Source organism: Barbatula barbatula (genome assembly GCF_947034865.1).
Source record: "Barbatula barbatula genome assembly, chromosome: 22".
Taxonomy (NCBI): domain Eukaryota; kingdom Metazoa; phylum Chordata; class Actinopteri; order Cypriniformes; family Nemacheilidae; genus Barbatula; species Barbatula barbatula.
The window spans coordinates 4,546,607-4,561,436 of NC_136785.1; the positions used below are offsets into that span (position 1 = coordinate 4,546,607).

At 39.6% G+C, this 14,830-nt stretch overlaps 3 protein-coding genes across 3 annotated transcripts; 1 reads left to right on the plus strand and 2 right to left on the minus strand.

Annotated features, from left to right (window-relative positions):
* Positions 1 to 67: 67 nt before the first annotated feature.
* Positions 68 to 2,493, minus strand: clic3 (chloride intracellular channel 3). Its single transcript, XM_079486346.1, has 6 exons — positions 2,165 to 2,493; positions 1,725 to 1,834; positions 1,383 to 1,508; positions 1,101 to 1,207; positions 800 to 975; positions 68 to 679 (listed from the first exon to the last, which is right to left on the minus strand). The coding sequence occupies exons 1-6, from the start codon at positions 2,198 to 2,200 to the stop codon at positions 515 to 517; spliced, it is 720 nt and encodes a 239-aa protein (XP_079342472.1). The 5' UTR covers positions 2,201 to 2,493; the 3' UTR covers positions 68 to 514.
* Positions 2,494 to 4,884: 2,391 nt separating this feature from the next.
* On the plus strand, positions 4,885 to 8,503 carry fut7 (fucosyltransferase 7 (alpha (1,3) fucosyltransferase)). Its single transcript, XM_079487446.1, has 3 exons — positions 4,885 to 4,999; positions 5,248 to 5,278; positions 6,600 to 8,503. Exon 3 carries the CDS (start codon positions 6,601 to 6,603, stop codon positions 7,651 to 7,653), a length of 1,053 nt encoding a protein of 350 aa, XP_079343572.1. The 5' UTR covers positions 4,885 to 4,999; positions 5,248 to 5,278; position 6,600; the 3' UTR covers positions 7,654 to 8,503.
* Positions 8,441 to 11,900, minus strand: pou5f3 (POU domain, class 5, transcription factor 3). The gene is made up of 5 exons (XM_079487445.1): positions 10,712 to 11,900; positions 10,526 to 10,637; positions 10,311 to 10,441; positions 10,050 to 10,214; positions 8,441 to 9,968 (listed from the first exon to the last, which is right to left on the minus strand). The coding sequence occupies exons 1-5, from the start codon at positions 11,462 to 11,464 to the stop codon at positions 9,708 to 9,710; spliced, it is 1,422 nt and encodes a 473-aa protein (XP_079343571.1). The 5' UTR covers positions 11,465 to 11,900; the 3' UTR covers positions 8,441 to 9,707.
* Between the last annotated feature and the right edge of the window lie 2,930 nt (positions 11,901 to 14,830).

The window sequence follows — 14,830 nt, forward strand, 5'->3', positions numbered from 1 at the left end:
TCGACGTTAAAATGCAATTTCCTGGTGATATTTTCACCAAATAGAATCGAGCAAACGACTTTTTTTTCTGTCCGCAAAGACTTTATTTGTTCGCAAGCTGCTTATTTTATTACATAGTAAAGGTTTCAAAAATTGTTCCTTTGAAAGCATCAATGTCATTTGACACGAGTAACATCTCATTAGTTGTATATAGTGCTTTGTCTTCCATTTTGTTCTCATGGGGTAGAATTTCAAACCAATGATATGTCTCACGTCACACAGTATTTAAGAACAGTTAGCATACTTTTCCACAAGAGTGCACATCAAACTAAAGTCATACATCAGAGGCAAGGACAAAAGTGACACACATTTAAATACTACAAATGGCATGAGCAAGCAAGGCAGGCATCTGAAATTCACAAGTGTGGTTTCTAAATAAAAAAATACAAAACACCTTCACCGGTATATGATTAGGACATCTTAAATTCCAAACAATTTTGACCCCTGTGTTCCCCTTCCCCTTTGAAGTCCAGTTTTACTTGTTGAGATATTTGGCCACCGAATGGTAGGCAAACAGGATCTCGTTTTCTTTCGGGCAGGTTAGGCTAAACACGTCCTGCCGGTATGCTCTTTCTAAGTATTTCGTCAGGCCTTTCAGCGCCCCTGGGATCTCAAAATCCCGGTACTTCTTGCACACCACCTTTGAAGGGATCAAAATAAACAGATGAACAAACTAGAATTAAAGTCATCCTGGTCATCTTAAAGATTGTAGGCACATTTTTGTTAGTATTTCATTTGCCTAAATGGGGTAGAGACGGACCTTAACAATGTGCAGCTTTGGTAGAAGGTTGCAGTCTGCAAGACTGAGCGAGTTTCCGTCCAGGTACTGTCTTTGTGACTGTGCTGAGTCTGGATTCTGGTCCAGTTCATTGGGAAGGGGGGTCAACAGATACTGATCCAACTTCATTAAGCTCTTTAGAAATTTCTTCTCCAGCACTAAAAGGTAAACAACAATTGATAACATACCCCATTGAGTGTATACATGTGCCACATAAAAACTCCAAGACATTGACAGTTTACATAATAAAAGTTCAGAAATTTAGTAATCAGTAATGACTTACTGTCATTAAGTCCTGGATTGGGATTTTTGATGTACGCTGAAAATTTGTGAAAGATGTCATCGCCAGCTGTGTTAGACTCCTTGTATCGGCAGCACAATTTGGAATAGCTGAGAAGAAATTGGTATCGCAAATTTAAGCACTGTTAAGTGTTGATTGTTCATTGTCCATCGATGGTCTATTCGGTCAAAGCTATCTTTGTGCTGACATCATGGTTTAAGGTCATTTAAATGAAGAATTTTGGCATGAAAGCAAGATATCCGTGTGGTATTAATGCATACTCACTGTGGAGGTGCGAGGGTCTCTTCCAGAAACTCTTCGATCTTGTTGGTGTCTGTGCGGACCTCTCCGTTGTAGATTAGAAATGGGGGCTGAGAACCTGGAGCCAGATCTTTTAGTACCTCAGGTGCTCTGAAAAGAAGCATAAATAATCACTTTTTGGCCAATATCGTGAAAGTTTGGTTTTATGACATACAGGTCGTTTTTTAATTGTTTAAGCTACAATCTTCAAATGCATGAGCATAAAAGTGTCCTAATATTTAACATGAATGTACACATGAAGTCCCACAGATGTCCACTTATGCAGAACCGTCATAAAGCAAAAACCTATTGCGTCACATCGCTCACCTCTTCATATCCACTGTGGTAAGAGTAAAATGGACCCCCTTCAGCCAAAGTATCATGAATAGCCGCTGACAGAACGGGCAGTTCCCAACACTTTCCCCATCATCGCTTGCCTAATAAAAGCATTCGATTACGTTAAAACCTTTTTACTAAAACAGTGTAAATAGTAAGTCATTGTAAAACACAATCAGTGGAACTAGTTCCTCAACATACTGAAACGTTGGCAGATATTCATTTAGATGTTTCAATCACTTTTGTTCAGACGTGTTTAGGAGATCTTATCAATTGTAAAAATTCATTGTGACCTGTTTGAGGCAAAAGGTAAACATGGCCACAGATAATGATGTTTTCAAGCGACACCTTTCAAAATCACACAGTGACACAACAATTTATATCCACTACTTTAAAGGCATACTGACTGAAGTGTGAAAACAAGTACTGACCTTGACAAAAAGTTCAATCTTTGGTGCCTCCGCCATGCCTGCTCCTCCTCAACCTCTCGCTTCGTGTCTAGATCTCTCACCGTCTCAGGAGGATGAGGTCAGTTCACATCAATCCTCCCCACCTCACGCGTTCACACCTGGATCTGTCTGCTGTCTTCCAGGATTAGAAACCAGCTCGGTATTTAAAGAAGCGTCTTTCCTTGTTGCTCTCCCGACGGTAGTTTCCATAAATGGCTTTCAGAACCAATCTCCCACCACACCCCATTGGAGTGTTCGGAATACCAGCCCACTGGCCCAACCTGTCTGACCTGTATCTTCCTTTATTCTCTGCTTTAGTCATAGTGAGTTTCTCTCTAAATGGTTCAGTGCCGTCTCACTCCCATCAGACTTTGCTAGCGTAAGACTGTCTGTAATGACTTCCTTCCGTAGACTTTCCCCAACACACTTCTCTGGACTTGAAATGTCATACACTTCTTTACACCTCTGTATATTTGTATAATGTGTGTGTATATACTGTATTGTTTGTTTTGTATTTTTGTATATCATGTAATGTGCACTGTATTGAGAAAAGAACAAAAGACTCTTACCCATCACTGAAATAAAAGTAATTTGAAGAAGAACTTCACAAAAGGTTGATAAAAAAGAAATGCTTTTTTCGGGTAATATGGTGTTCTGTGCCGTTAAAAGTGTAAGGTTGCTTTACATTCCTGACACACTGATCAGCATTGAAGAACTTTAATTGCCTGTTCCTTTGTTTTGTGGAAATTCTGTGACATCAGGATACTCCAAGAGTCGGGAGAAAGCAAACCCCAGCAGATTTGATGTGGTGACGTCAATGTGTGACATCTGAACGCTGGAAGTTACCTGTGCATGACAAATCATTCAATATAAATCCTTATTCGACCTGTTTCAGTTTTTGGGTACATTATAACCACACCAACAGATTAAAATAATACTCTGAATAAAATAATAACCGAGAGACTGCATTAATAAGATATTATTTACTAGAATCATTGAATTTATTATATAAAACGCCATGTAGTGTGTTCGGTTCCTGTTAGGAAAACAAACATTTTTGGGGAACCTTATGCATTCAATTTTTCCTACTTTGATTGTCAATGATGTCCCAGATGTAAAAATTGCTAACATTCTTCCAAATATATATTTTTAATGAAATGAAATGAGGGTGAGTAAATGATGACATACAGTCCATTAGACAAATTTTGCTTTACTTAAGTATATTACAGTATGTATGTATGTGTTATTTTATGATTGGCTAACATTTTATGGTGATAATAGGTATTTGTTTGCCTTAACATTGCCATTGGCTTACATTAGATTGCAACTCCAAATGTTACAATAAGGCCAGCATGTGTAAAATCCCTTATTTAAAGGTAAAACGTTACTTTGCTCTTCTTAAATGAAATAATAGCTTTAAACTGTATGTTTGGTGGTCTTGTGTATATTTTGAATTGATTAAGAACCATGTAGTGCCATCTAGTGTGCCAGATGGTACATATTTCTGGATTTTTTGTTGGTCCTGTAACTATTTCTTTGCTGGTGTGCAACCATCCAGTACACCCCAGCAACCATTTACAATACCACAGCAACCATGTTAAATATACCTTACAACACCTAACTTCTCAAAAACTGTATTGTCATTGTGGTGGCGACATAAAGTCATAGCATTATGAAACCATGATACTTTGAGAATAATGTCAAAACTATGAGAATGTAGCATAACCACTAAAGTTCCTCATGGTTTCACATACAGTCACCATAGTTTTTATCAGTAAAACCACACATTATAACTGTGGTTATAAACAATTTTTTAACGACATGTACTTTTTTCTTATTGCCTTTTATCTTATTGTTTATTATTCTCAGGGTAGGTGAAGTAAGCCATGTCCGGCCTAAATTATAAGTATTGCAAATACTCACAATTTGATTGAAAGACTCCTTTGTGGTATGTTCATGCTCAAAGTCTAAAAACAGTCAATTAAAACCTAAGTAGGTAGTTTTTGTAATCCAGTTATATTTCTTTTTGGTTTATTTTCTTTTAATAACAAACTTTTAAAGGCAAGTCATATTCAACAAATATGATAGAAAATACAATAACTACAATTTCAAACAAAGGTGTTTTCAGCTTCTGGGCTTCTTATCTTCAGCTAGGCTTCAAGCGTCGGGGTATACTGATGGTCTGCAGTATCCGAGGTGGCTGTCGGTTCTTCTGTCTCTTATACCTCGTAGTGTCCATCAACGGACTTGCTGACCGAAAGTAAACTCATCTGGATTTGCCTGGAAAAGTTCATCTTTCAACAGCGCATGCAACTGTCCTGTTTCAGTCATCCTTCCACGGTAGCCACACCCATACATCAATAACAATTTTGCAACTAGTCAATTACATTTGAAAATAACAGACCAGCAGCCAAAGTAATGGCACTTTCTTGACATTATATAACCAAATAATGGTTATGTTATATATTTACATTCACTAAAGTAAAACTATGGTTCATTTCACATGTGTCACAGAGTATAACCTTATCTTGCAACAGTCTAATGTTGTGCATTACTTCCCCAACACATTGCGGCAAGATGAACATGTGATAAAGAAGTCAAAAGTTTCAAAAACATTCACTTCCTCCCAGTGATTCAGATCTCAAGCCGCAACCACACACTCCAGAACACACAACTTTTTCCGATACAGGACTTTAACCACTGCGAAATCTAAAGCAGCACATCTGCACACGTATGCACTTCTCGGGTTAAGCTTGTGGTTTGTGGCCTTTCTCTGCCAGTTTAAAGGACAAAATGCTACAAGGAAGACACTCTGAGGTGATGAACGTCCACTTTTTATTTGCTATGTTGTGATATCGATGGGCAATTCCAGATGTTATACAATTCTATTGCATTAGGCAGCTGTGTCATATTGATATATTAATGATAAAGGAAAATGCACGATAGTTGGGGACGAGGTGGGATTTCTTAAAGATAGGAAATAAAAACAGTGTGATTTTAACAGGAAGTTCGTTTCTTTTCACATGTCTCAATAAAAACACTTTCCTCTACATTTATTTGTCAAGTACTCTCAACAGCTGCAGCATAAAGACACAGGTAAGAACATGGCATTTATTTTTGCTTCTATGGTCTTCTGTTGGTTGGAATAATGTATTCTCATTACATAATCACTGCTCCAATTGTGTCATTTCACTTCCAAGTTGTCTTTCGTTGCTCTGATAGTTAGCATCTTCTCAGAAGCTTAGATTATTGTGGGTTTAAAGGGACAGTTGAAATGAAAATTCTGTCATCATTTACTCAGCATTAAGTTGTTTCAAACCTGTATACTGTACAAAAAATATATTTGGAAGAATGTTTGTAACTGAACAGTTCTGGGGCATCATTGTCTTCCATAATAGGAAACGAAACAACTATGGTAGTCAATGGTGCCCCAGACTGTTTAAAAAATGTAAAGTAATATACAGATTTGAAAAAATGATGACAGAATTTTCATTTTTGGGTGAACTGTCCCTTTAATACAAGTGATGGATGTTGTTGTTTACAATGTAAATCATTTAGACTTGGTCTGTGCGTACAGTTAAAAATGTTTTATACAGTTTCTTTCTTTTAACTATCAAAATTTCTATGATTAAAATAACGAAATAATAAAACTGAAGAATTTTACTAGGGCTTTCTGATCAAGAGTAAATGAAGAGTTTGGTTCTAAAATGTCTTAACTCCATTAATATAGAAAACTGCAGTTGGTTTGTTTTGATTCAAGTCATGATAACTACAAAGTACACAAGAAAAACATAATAGAAAACATGATTTTTTACATTTTAACTCATTTTGGAACCAAACTCTTCAAATGTTGTCAAAAGCACTTCTATTATAATTCCTTAAAGGGATGGTTCACCTAAAAATAAAATAAAGAGTCTGTCATCATGTATTTTGTGATCACCCTTATGTCTTTCCTGTGGCTCAGGGGTGAGAGCTTGGTGCTTAATATGCCAAGGTCATGGGTTCAATTCCAGGGGATTGCGCATAGTCAGAAACAAATGTATAGTACAATGCAATTATGGATAAAAGCACCTACCAAATGCGTAAATGTCATTATTGTGTCATTAAATGCAATTATATGACTCTATTTTTCTGTGGAGCACAAAAGCAGATATTTTGAGAAATGTCTCAATGGTTTTGTGTCCATACAATGGAAGTCAATGGTGTCCAGCGTTGTTTGGTTACCAGCGTTCTTGAAAAAAATCCTCTTTTGTGTTCCACTCCCTCTACTGGTCACTCCACTTGTGACATACAGGAAGAAAGAAAATGACTATGTGCGAGTTGTATCGACAAAATCCTAAAATACATCATGACAGTGTGTGTACACAACAATAAAATGTTTACATAAGAAACTAACCCAGTTATGATACCTCCACAGCATGCCAAAGGGCCCAAGAGCAGGAAGCAGAAACAGGCATCTCAAACCCCACCTTGTTTTTCTCATGATCTTCCTGACCATCAGCTTAATCTACAGTTGGTTGTTTGTGTCTAATAAGCAATATCACAATGTCACCGCTGAGTACCCCAATAGCGGCATCACAATCCTCTTTTGGCACTGGCCATATGGCATCCACTACAACCTGACAGGAGATGTATGCCTTAATGATTATGGCATCCCCAGATGCGTTTTAGAGGACAATCGTTCACTCTTTGAGAACGCAGACCTGGTGGTCTTTCATCACACTGAGCTGAGGAACCAAAAAGTCCACCTGCCTGTTAATCTCCCTCGGCCCGCCTCTCAGAGGTGGGTTTGGCTCTCTTTGGAAGCGCCGCCAAACATCGGCAACTTGAAAACGTACAAAAACCTCTTTAACCTCACCATGTCATATCACCCGCAAGCTGACATCACTGTGCCCTATGGGAAGCTCATACCCAAGGAGAAACAAATTCGAGACTTTATCATCCCAATTAACAAGAGTCACGAAGCTTGTTGGGTGGTAAGCAACTACCAAAAAAGACAACGGAGGAGTGCAGTGTTCCAAGAGCTGAAAAAAACTCTTAATGTTCAGGTGTATGGACGTTTCGCCAGGAAGCCGCTATCAAAGGAGGCTTTGCTACCGACGATTTCACGTTGTTATTTCTATCTGGCGTTTGAAAACACGGAGTCTCCTCACTATATAACCGAGAAACTTTGGAAAAATGCATTTCAGTCAGGGGCCGTGCCTGTGGTGCTAGGCCCGCCACGAAAAGATTACGAGGCGGTCGCACATCCTAAATCCTTTATCCATGTGGATGACTTTAACTCTACAAAGGACCTGGCTACGTATCTCAGAAACCTGATTAAAGATCCGGAAAAGTATAATGTATATTTTACCTGGAGACAAAACTACAGAGTCAAGCTATATACAGATTGGAGAGAAAGAGTTTGCAATATCTGTCCCCTATATAGACAATTTCCAGCTCAAAAGATTTATGAGGATTTGATCATTTGAAGAACGTGGTAGAATAACGGGTAGATTTGAGCATTCACAATACCTCATCTTTTCAAAATGTTTATTCACAAAGGTAACACTTGTGAAAATGTTGATATATTTTCAATTGTTTAAATTAAGATATCTGTGAATTTGACCCTGAACACACGAGTCATTTAAGCACAGAGGGGTGAAGTGCATCTGCTCATGCTTGCAACAAAAATGCTGGTGTGAAATGTGACATTTAGGAGTCACCGGTGCCAAACTGAAACCACAACGAACCAACCCGTTTCCTTCCCCGTCAACATGCTTCCATCCTTGAAGAATGTGAAGATGTTAGTTATTTTGAGGTAGCAGACTTTGCATACCTTTTTTAACAGTGATTCTGCAAAGATAAAAATGCAGGTAAAGCAACAAACCATATAATAATGTCAAATAAAAAAGTTTATGGACTTGGCACTCATATACACCATAGTGTTTTGGCATGGATTGAACGGTTGAAACACAATATGTTAATACATTCATGAAATTGACAAATTTTATCTGTGCAATAGGTGGATACATCATTCTACGCCTATGCTATTCAATAATTTATAAATATGCTGTAATTTTAAAATAGATAGAAAAATGTATAGAAATATATTGTACATGTGTCCTACAGTGTGACAGTAAAAACTAAGAAAAGAACTGTTGATATACTATTAAAATAGAAGAAATGTATCTTCATTGTTGGTTTTCTAAATGTTACTTTCACACTATAGAACACATTTACAGTTTATTTTTCACTTACTTCATATAGTGTATATATGAAGAGTTTGGTTCCAAAATGAGAACTCCATTTTCACAACTTAAAAATAAATCATGCTTTTATTATGTTTCATTGTGTAAGTTACCTGCATTTGAATAACAGGAAGACGCAATAAAAAAATGAACACGTTTGTGTATATATAAATAATATATGCACTCTACAGTTACACTACAGGAACGCTATGACGTGTCCTCATTCTTAAAGCTAGGAACAAACTGCAAATGGTACGATTTAGAGAACTAAATTGACTTGTGAAGACCACAATACTTTTCCGGCCAAAATTGGCAATTTATTAAATTACTGAAATTGTAGTCTTGGATTTAGATATGTTAATTTGACAAATGTTAACGTCACCACTTTACATCTAATGCAAAATCTGCATCCTGAAGCAAAGCTACTGCTTTACAACAGACATTTATGCAAAAACAAGGCCAAAACAAAGATAAAACAGAAGATCGAAATGACTGTTAAATGGGTTTTGGTTTAATTGCTACACAGAGATACTGTATCGTGTTGATTGCAATAGAGCAGCATTTCTATAAATTACCAAGTATGCCTTCCATTTACATGCATAGGGATGAGAGAAGGAATGGTAAACAGAATAAGGCACACAAGCTCCACAAAGCAGCTTTCAAACTCAACTGGCAGCAGATTTGATCTACATCACCCTGATTAAAGTTAAAGGTATCGCATCCAGAATTATTTTCGGTTGAGATGGGAGGAGAGTGCAGGCATTTAGAGAAGAACAGTGACTGATGTTCTTTGGGGACCATCTGAAAAGGTCTCCTCCAAATGAAAAAAGAAAAATAAATCCCTCTCAGTCAAAATACAAGTCCCTGAATTTGCTGCCAGTTTACACAATAATGCATTTAGATTTACACAGAAACATCATGAAAACTTTGAAGTCACCAAATACTGAACTATAGAGACAAACATTATGTACATTAAAAATGATACATGAGCTGTAAGAAGTCATAAAAACTATAAAATTATTTGAACTTGTGCAAACACGTTGTTTAACGAATCATCCATTTAAAAAAAAAAACGACCCATCAGGCTGCTATTGTGCATAGGCACAGCCTAAACCAGACACAGAGTGTCCCAAGGCACATTACAAAAGAACCAATTAAACATGGAATAAAAATGTATCTGCTATTTGGTTTTCTATAAATAGCAATTCATCTATGGCATGCACCTGTCAAGGTCTTCTGGACCCAAGGAATGTGACGCAGGTGTTTAGACAAAGTTGGGTGGAGAGTGGGTCAGTTTAACTAGTGAGATGACCCACCAGTCCAGGGTGCAGGACGTTCTTAAAGACCTCCGGTCGGTGCAGGGTTGGCATGTATAGGGTAGGGGCTCCTCCAGGATGGGCTGGTCCAGGATAGCCTTGCCCTGGGAGAACTGTGCCACCCATGTTGTGGGGAGGAGGGCTTTGCTCGTAGTACTGACCATCACCGCACTCGTCTTCGAAGGGCAACGCCAGGCGTTTTCCCTTTTGTCTGCGATTGCAGAACCACACGCGCACCACCTAAAAATAATTCACAGTTTGGGTCCAGTGATCTCTATAGAAGCATAAAGATTGAACAAAATGACTTTGAAGCACGCTTACATCTCTTTCCAGGCCTAGGTCATCGGATATGTGCGTTATCTCCAGAGTGTTGGGTTTAGGGCACTTCACAAAGTACGACTCGAGAGCAGAGCGGACTGTGCCTTCCAAACTGGTTCTCCGCTTTCTTTTTCTTGTGTCAACAAAAACCCGTTCAATCTTGTACATCTGAAAGACATTCATAAATGGGTCCATCAAAACGTCAAGATCAACGGCAACGCCATTGCACTGGTAAGATTTGCGAAAACTGTCCAATGTACTTACATCTTGTGGATTTTCTGAGTTTTCAGCCTCGTTTAGCCACCTCTGTAGTAACGGTTTTAATTTGCACATGTTCTTGAAACTAAGTTGAAGCGCCTCAAAACGACAAATGGTTGTCTGGCTGAACATTTTTCCTGAACAGGAAAAGTAACATTTAAGAAACTGGGTGAGTCAACTTATGCACATGCAAATATTCTAGTTAGGAGTACCAAACCTACCATACAGGTTTCCCAGAGCGAGTCCAACGTCTGCCTGCGTAAAACCCAGCGTAATGCGCTTGTGTTTCAGTTCTTTAGCAAACTGCTCCAAATTCTCTGTAGTTAGATTCTCCTAAAATTACAAATACTAGTAAGACAACTACAAAAATACTGAAAACGCACTTAAAATCAGGACTGAAATGTTACCTCTTCCTCGGAATCACTGCACCCTCCACTTGACGATCCGCTACTTCGCGGAGCAGTTTGCGCCTGGACAGAGGCTATGTTTTGCGCAGAGCCCCCGTTGAAAAATCCCGGACTTCCGAAGCCATTCCCCGGTGGAGATGGTGATAAAGATGGAGATGACGCCGTGGGTGTCGGAGGAGCTTGAGAAATATTAGCAGGGGCCGTGATATGAGGCAGACCGGGCCAGAAGGAAGGGTTCCATGGTGTGGTGTAGTACATTCCGGTGGCCACAGATGATGTCCCAGGAGGATGACCAAATTGTGATGGAGGTTTGTTATCTTCGTTGGCGTACTCGTCAACGTCTTTCTCCCTTTTGACCTCAGAGGGCATCTTGATTTGCTCCCTCGTTTCAGCGATAGGTGGGCTGATGTTTGCTGGCTGGGCGGCTGCGGTGGCCCCAGCGACCTGGCCGGTGAACTCGGGTGCCGCAAATGTGTACCAGGGTCTGGGTTGCATAAAATCACTTGTTTGTAAATCATTAGACTTAAAATCGCCAGAAAACGGGAAGAAACTCTGCGGCGGTGGAGGGTTTACGCCATTGAAATGGGTCTTGTTAAAAAGTAGACTGGGATCCTGAAGCATGCCGTGCGCGAACTGTAACGACGCACCGCAAAGTCCATCCAAGCCTGGGGTTTGAGAATACATGGCCCTGTTAATCTCGTACGGTCGGCTGCTGCAGTCCGCTCCATTCGGGCTGTGGAGACGCTCCGCCATCTTCGCAAACAAAATCTCTTTAAACTTTAGGTAAGAAAACGTCGATGCTAGTCTGGTAATCAATAAACGTTGATCAATGGCTCCATGCCAAACCGTGCTTGTAAATGTTCCAAACGCACGCTTTAATGAATGGCACGAAATGTCCTCCTCGGAACGCGCGCTGCAATATTAGACTATCTGGAAACGTGCGCAATTCTTGCTGGAGAGCCTGTGAAGGCCATCAATTATGCCCGTAGAATAGGCCAGTATATCACCAACACACACACCTCACAACCCAAGCTCAAATCTGGCCCTGTCCTACACCGGTTTTCCTAATCAATTGAAGTTAGAGGCTGGGGTCTCAGCTATCTCCTCTCCTATTGGTCACCCGAGACAATAAGCCACAGCTGACGGTGAATTTGTGAATGAACTTGGTTTTCTCATTGGGTGAGGACACGTTTGGGAATGTGTGGAGTTTCACTACGTACTTTTGCATTGGATGATTTCTAAAAGTGCACACATGACAACACATTTCTTCCAAAGGTGATGCCCATAAGTAAAAATCATGTTTTTAAATAACACCCCGTTATCCCTTGTGATATGCATGTGCAAGTGTTTACAATGCAAATAGGCCCTCAAATTGATACATATGCACAGTAGGCTGCGTGTGTTTTACATTCACGTCAGATTAAGTCAACATGAATATAAGATTTGTTTCAGTAATATCCTCTTAACGAGCCGTTATATTGACATTTTGGACATCCGTGGGAAAGTGACCAACTTTATTGTAAATAAGTGAACAGTTCTATAGCTTTGAAACGCACGTTTGAAATATGTACCATTTAGATGATCTAATCCCATGAAAACAAAATGAAACTTTGCAACCATCTACAAGATATACGTTTCTTTGTACATTTATAACAAATTGGATCGTAAACAAACTGGATCATGAAACTGTATACAATTATTCTCTTAACACAATCCTGTCTATATCACCTAGATTTTAACAGATCACCTGTTGTATGTGTCTATATGTCTATGAGAGCGACGAGGTGAAATGTTTGTCTTTGATATCACAGCTGTTGCCGATAAACAATTGGATTACAAGCGTCACATCTCCCATTTACACTCCGCTTAAGAAAAGATTGTTATAAAGATCACTGAGGTGAAGGTGAACTAACTATTTCACTGCAATTTTTATCAAAATTGACTCTTGCATTTTCAAGATGTGTTTTTTATTATTAATGAAATGAATCATAATAATAACTTGTAATGCGTAAAACGCATATCAAATAAATTGGCGTTCACATCATCGCAAAACTATAACCGACATGAATTAAGGACTTAGTATGAGATATTTATAGTGCGCAGATATTTCTGAATAGCATCTAACCATCCAGTTGCCATTCACTTAGGAATAAAGTCGGTTTTCAGGTTTGGTTTATTTCAATGCAAGTTGTTTACAGTTTGGAAAAGAGCCACAGACGCATCGATACAGCTGTGCGCCCCCCGACAGAGACGATCGGTGCAGATTGCGGCAGGAAGACGCGCCACAGGAAAGTAGATGGGGGAAGTATTGTGCAAGAAGAGCCCGGGGCACCCCGCAGCTTCCAGATCCAGAGTTGCGATGGCCGGCCATTAGCTGCCTTTCACTATTGAACAATAAGTCGCAACCCTTTGATTCAGACACCACCCCCCCCCTGAAACAAACGCCAGACAAGGTTTCAGTGATACTGTTGCAATTTTCCCTGCATTAACATGACCATACACTTTAATTATAGAAGATCTTCATAAATTCCAAAAAGTTGAGGACACGTGGTACAGGTTGACAAGGTCACCTATATTGTATTATTAACATACACAACTGTTTAACCTACCCTGATTCCTATGTCTAATCCCTCAGAAGGCCGCTACCACCCACCCAGGGCATCACACACACACACCCGCCGAGCACCATCAGTACAAGCAGCTAACTCAAATCTAGAACAATCAACCCCCTGCCATCAAACACACTCTTGCAGACCAAGAGCTATAGGTCACAACTGAGGTCTCCATCTCTCCCTGTGACAAAGCCGAGGAAAAGACACACAGGAGGCCTCGGGGGCCAGTCAAAGGTTTTAAAAGACATCAAACCACCGCTGAGGGCATTGTGCTGGCCCATGGACTTGGCAGGGAATTGTTATGTAAAGTACAGACATGAGGAGGAGAAAGTGATGTCACTGGGGAGAGGCGGCTGAAACAGGATTAGGCCCAAGACACTCCCAGGTTGATTTTTAGAAGAAGTGCATTCAGAAGTCTGATTTGAGTACTCGTGCACCCATGTCTTCGGATAAGAAATAAAAAAATGTGATTAATTCTGCGTAAACCTCTATATAACGGTATTATATTATATTGGTGATGCCTTATGCATTATTTCGATTCTCTGGACATATGGAAAGACATCATTACCCCACCCTTGTTTACACTTGATGCACACGAGGTGCTTAGTTCCTGCAGATCAAAATCAAGAGCGGATGCAAAGAAAGCATTTCACAAAACTTCTGCTTGCATCTTTACAATGTCTCGTCTGTCTGGGCTGCACCACTTTCCCTGAGTGCAAATATATTTACTCGAAACAAGTGATAAAATGAATGTACTGGTAATTTTCTGCCAGCACATCAGCCATTCATTTTATGGACATTTCTGTTAACGCTAAAGCACAATGCAATGCAACATTTTATTACCGGTGAAACATAAGTAAAACATTTACGGGGAATTCTTTGTTTAATATGTCGTGCCGTATTTTTACATTTACAGTGTAGTAGTGGATAAATAAGTATGTGAGCTTTTCGCTGCGCCCATTCGCTTTATACAACCTGTCCAATGGCCTTTTGATTGCTTTTGACACCCTGCTGACGACCGCTGCCTCTCTCCCGACATATCTTGATCGGGTGGCCTACGGCTGATTTTCTCACCATTCACAATGTTACAATGGCTCTTGTGATGTCACTGGGGAGAGGCTGCGGCATCCAGATTAGGCCCAAAATGCTCCCAGTTTGATTTTTAGAAGGGTCTGTCTTGAGTACTCGTGCGTATGTCTTCGGATAAGAAATACAAAAATGAGATTGATTCTGCGTGGCATCTATATAACAGGATTGTATTAGATTGGTGATGCTTTTTGCTTCATCTTGATTCTCTGGTTATATGGAGATACATCATTACCCCACCCTTGTTTACACTTGATGCACATAAAAGTGCCAAGTTCCTGCAGATCTAAATCTACAGAGGAAGGAAACACGCGTCACAAAAAGCAAAAAAATGGTGCCGTATTTTTACATTTACAGTGTAGTAGTGGATAAATAAGTATGTGACCTTTTCCCTGCGCCTCATTCGCTTTATACAACCTGT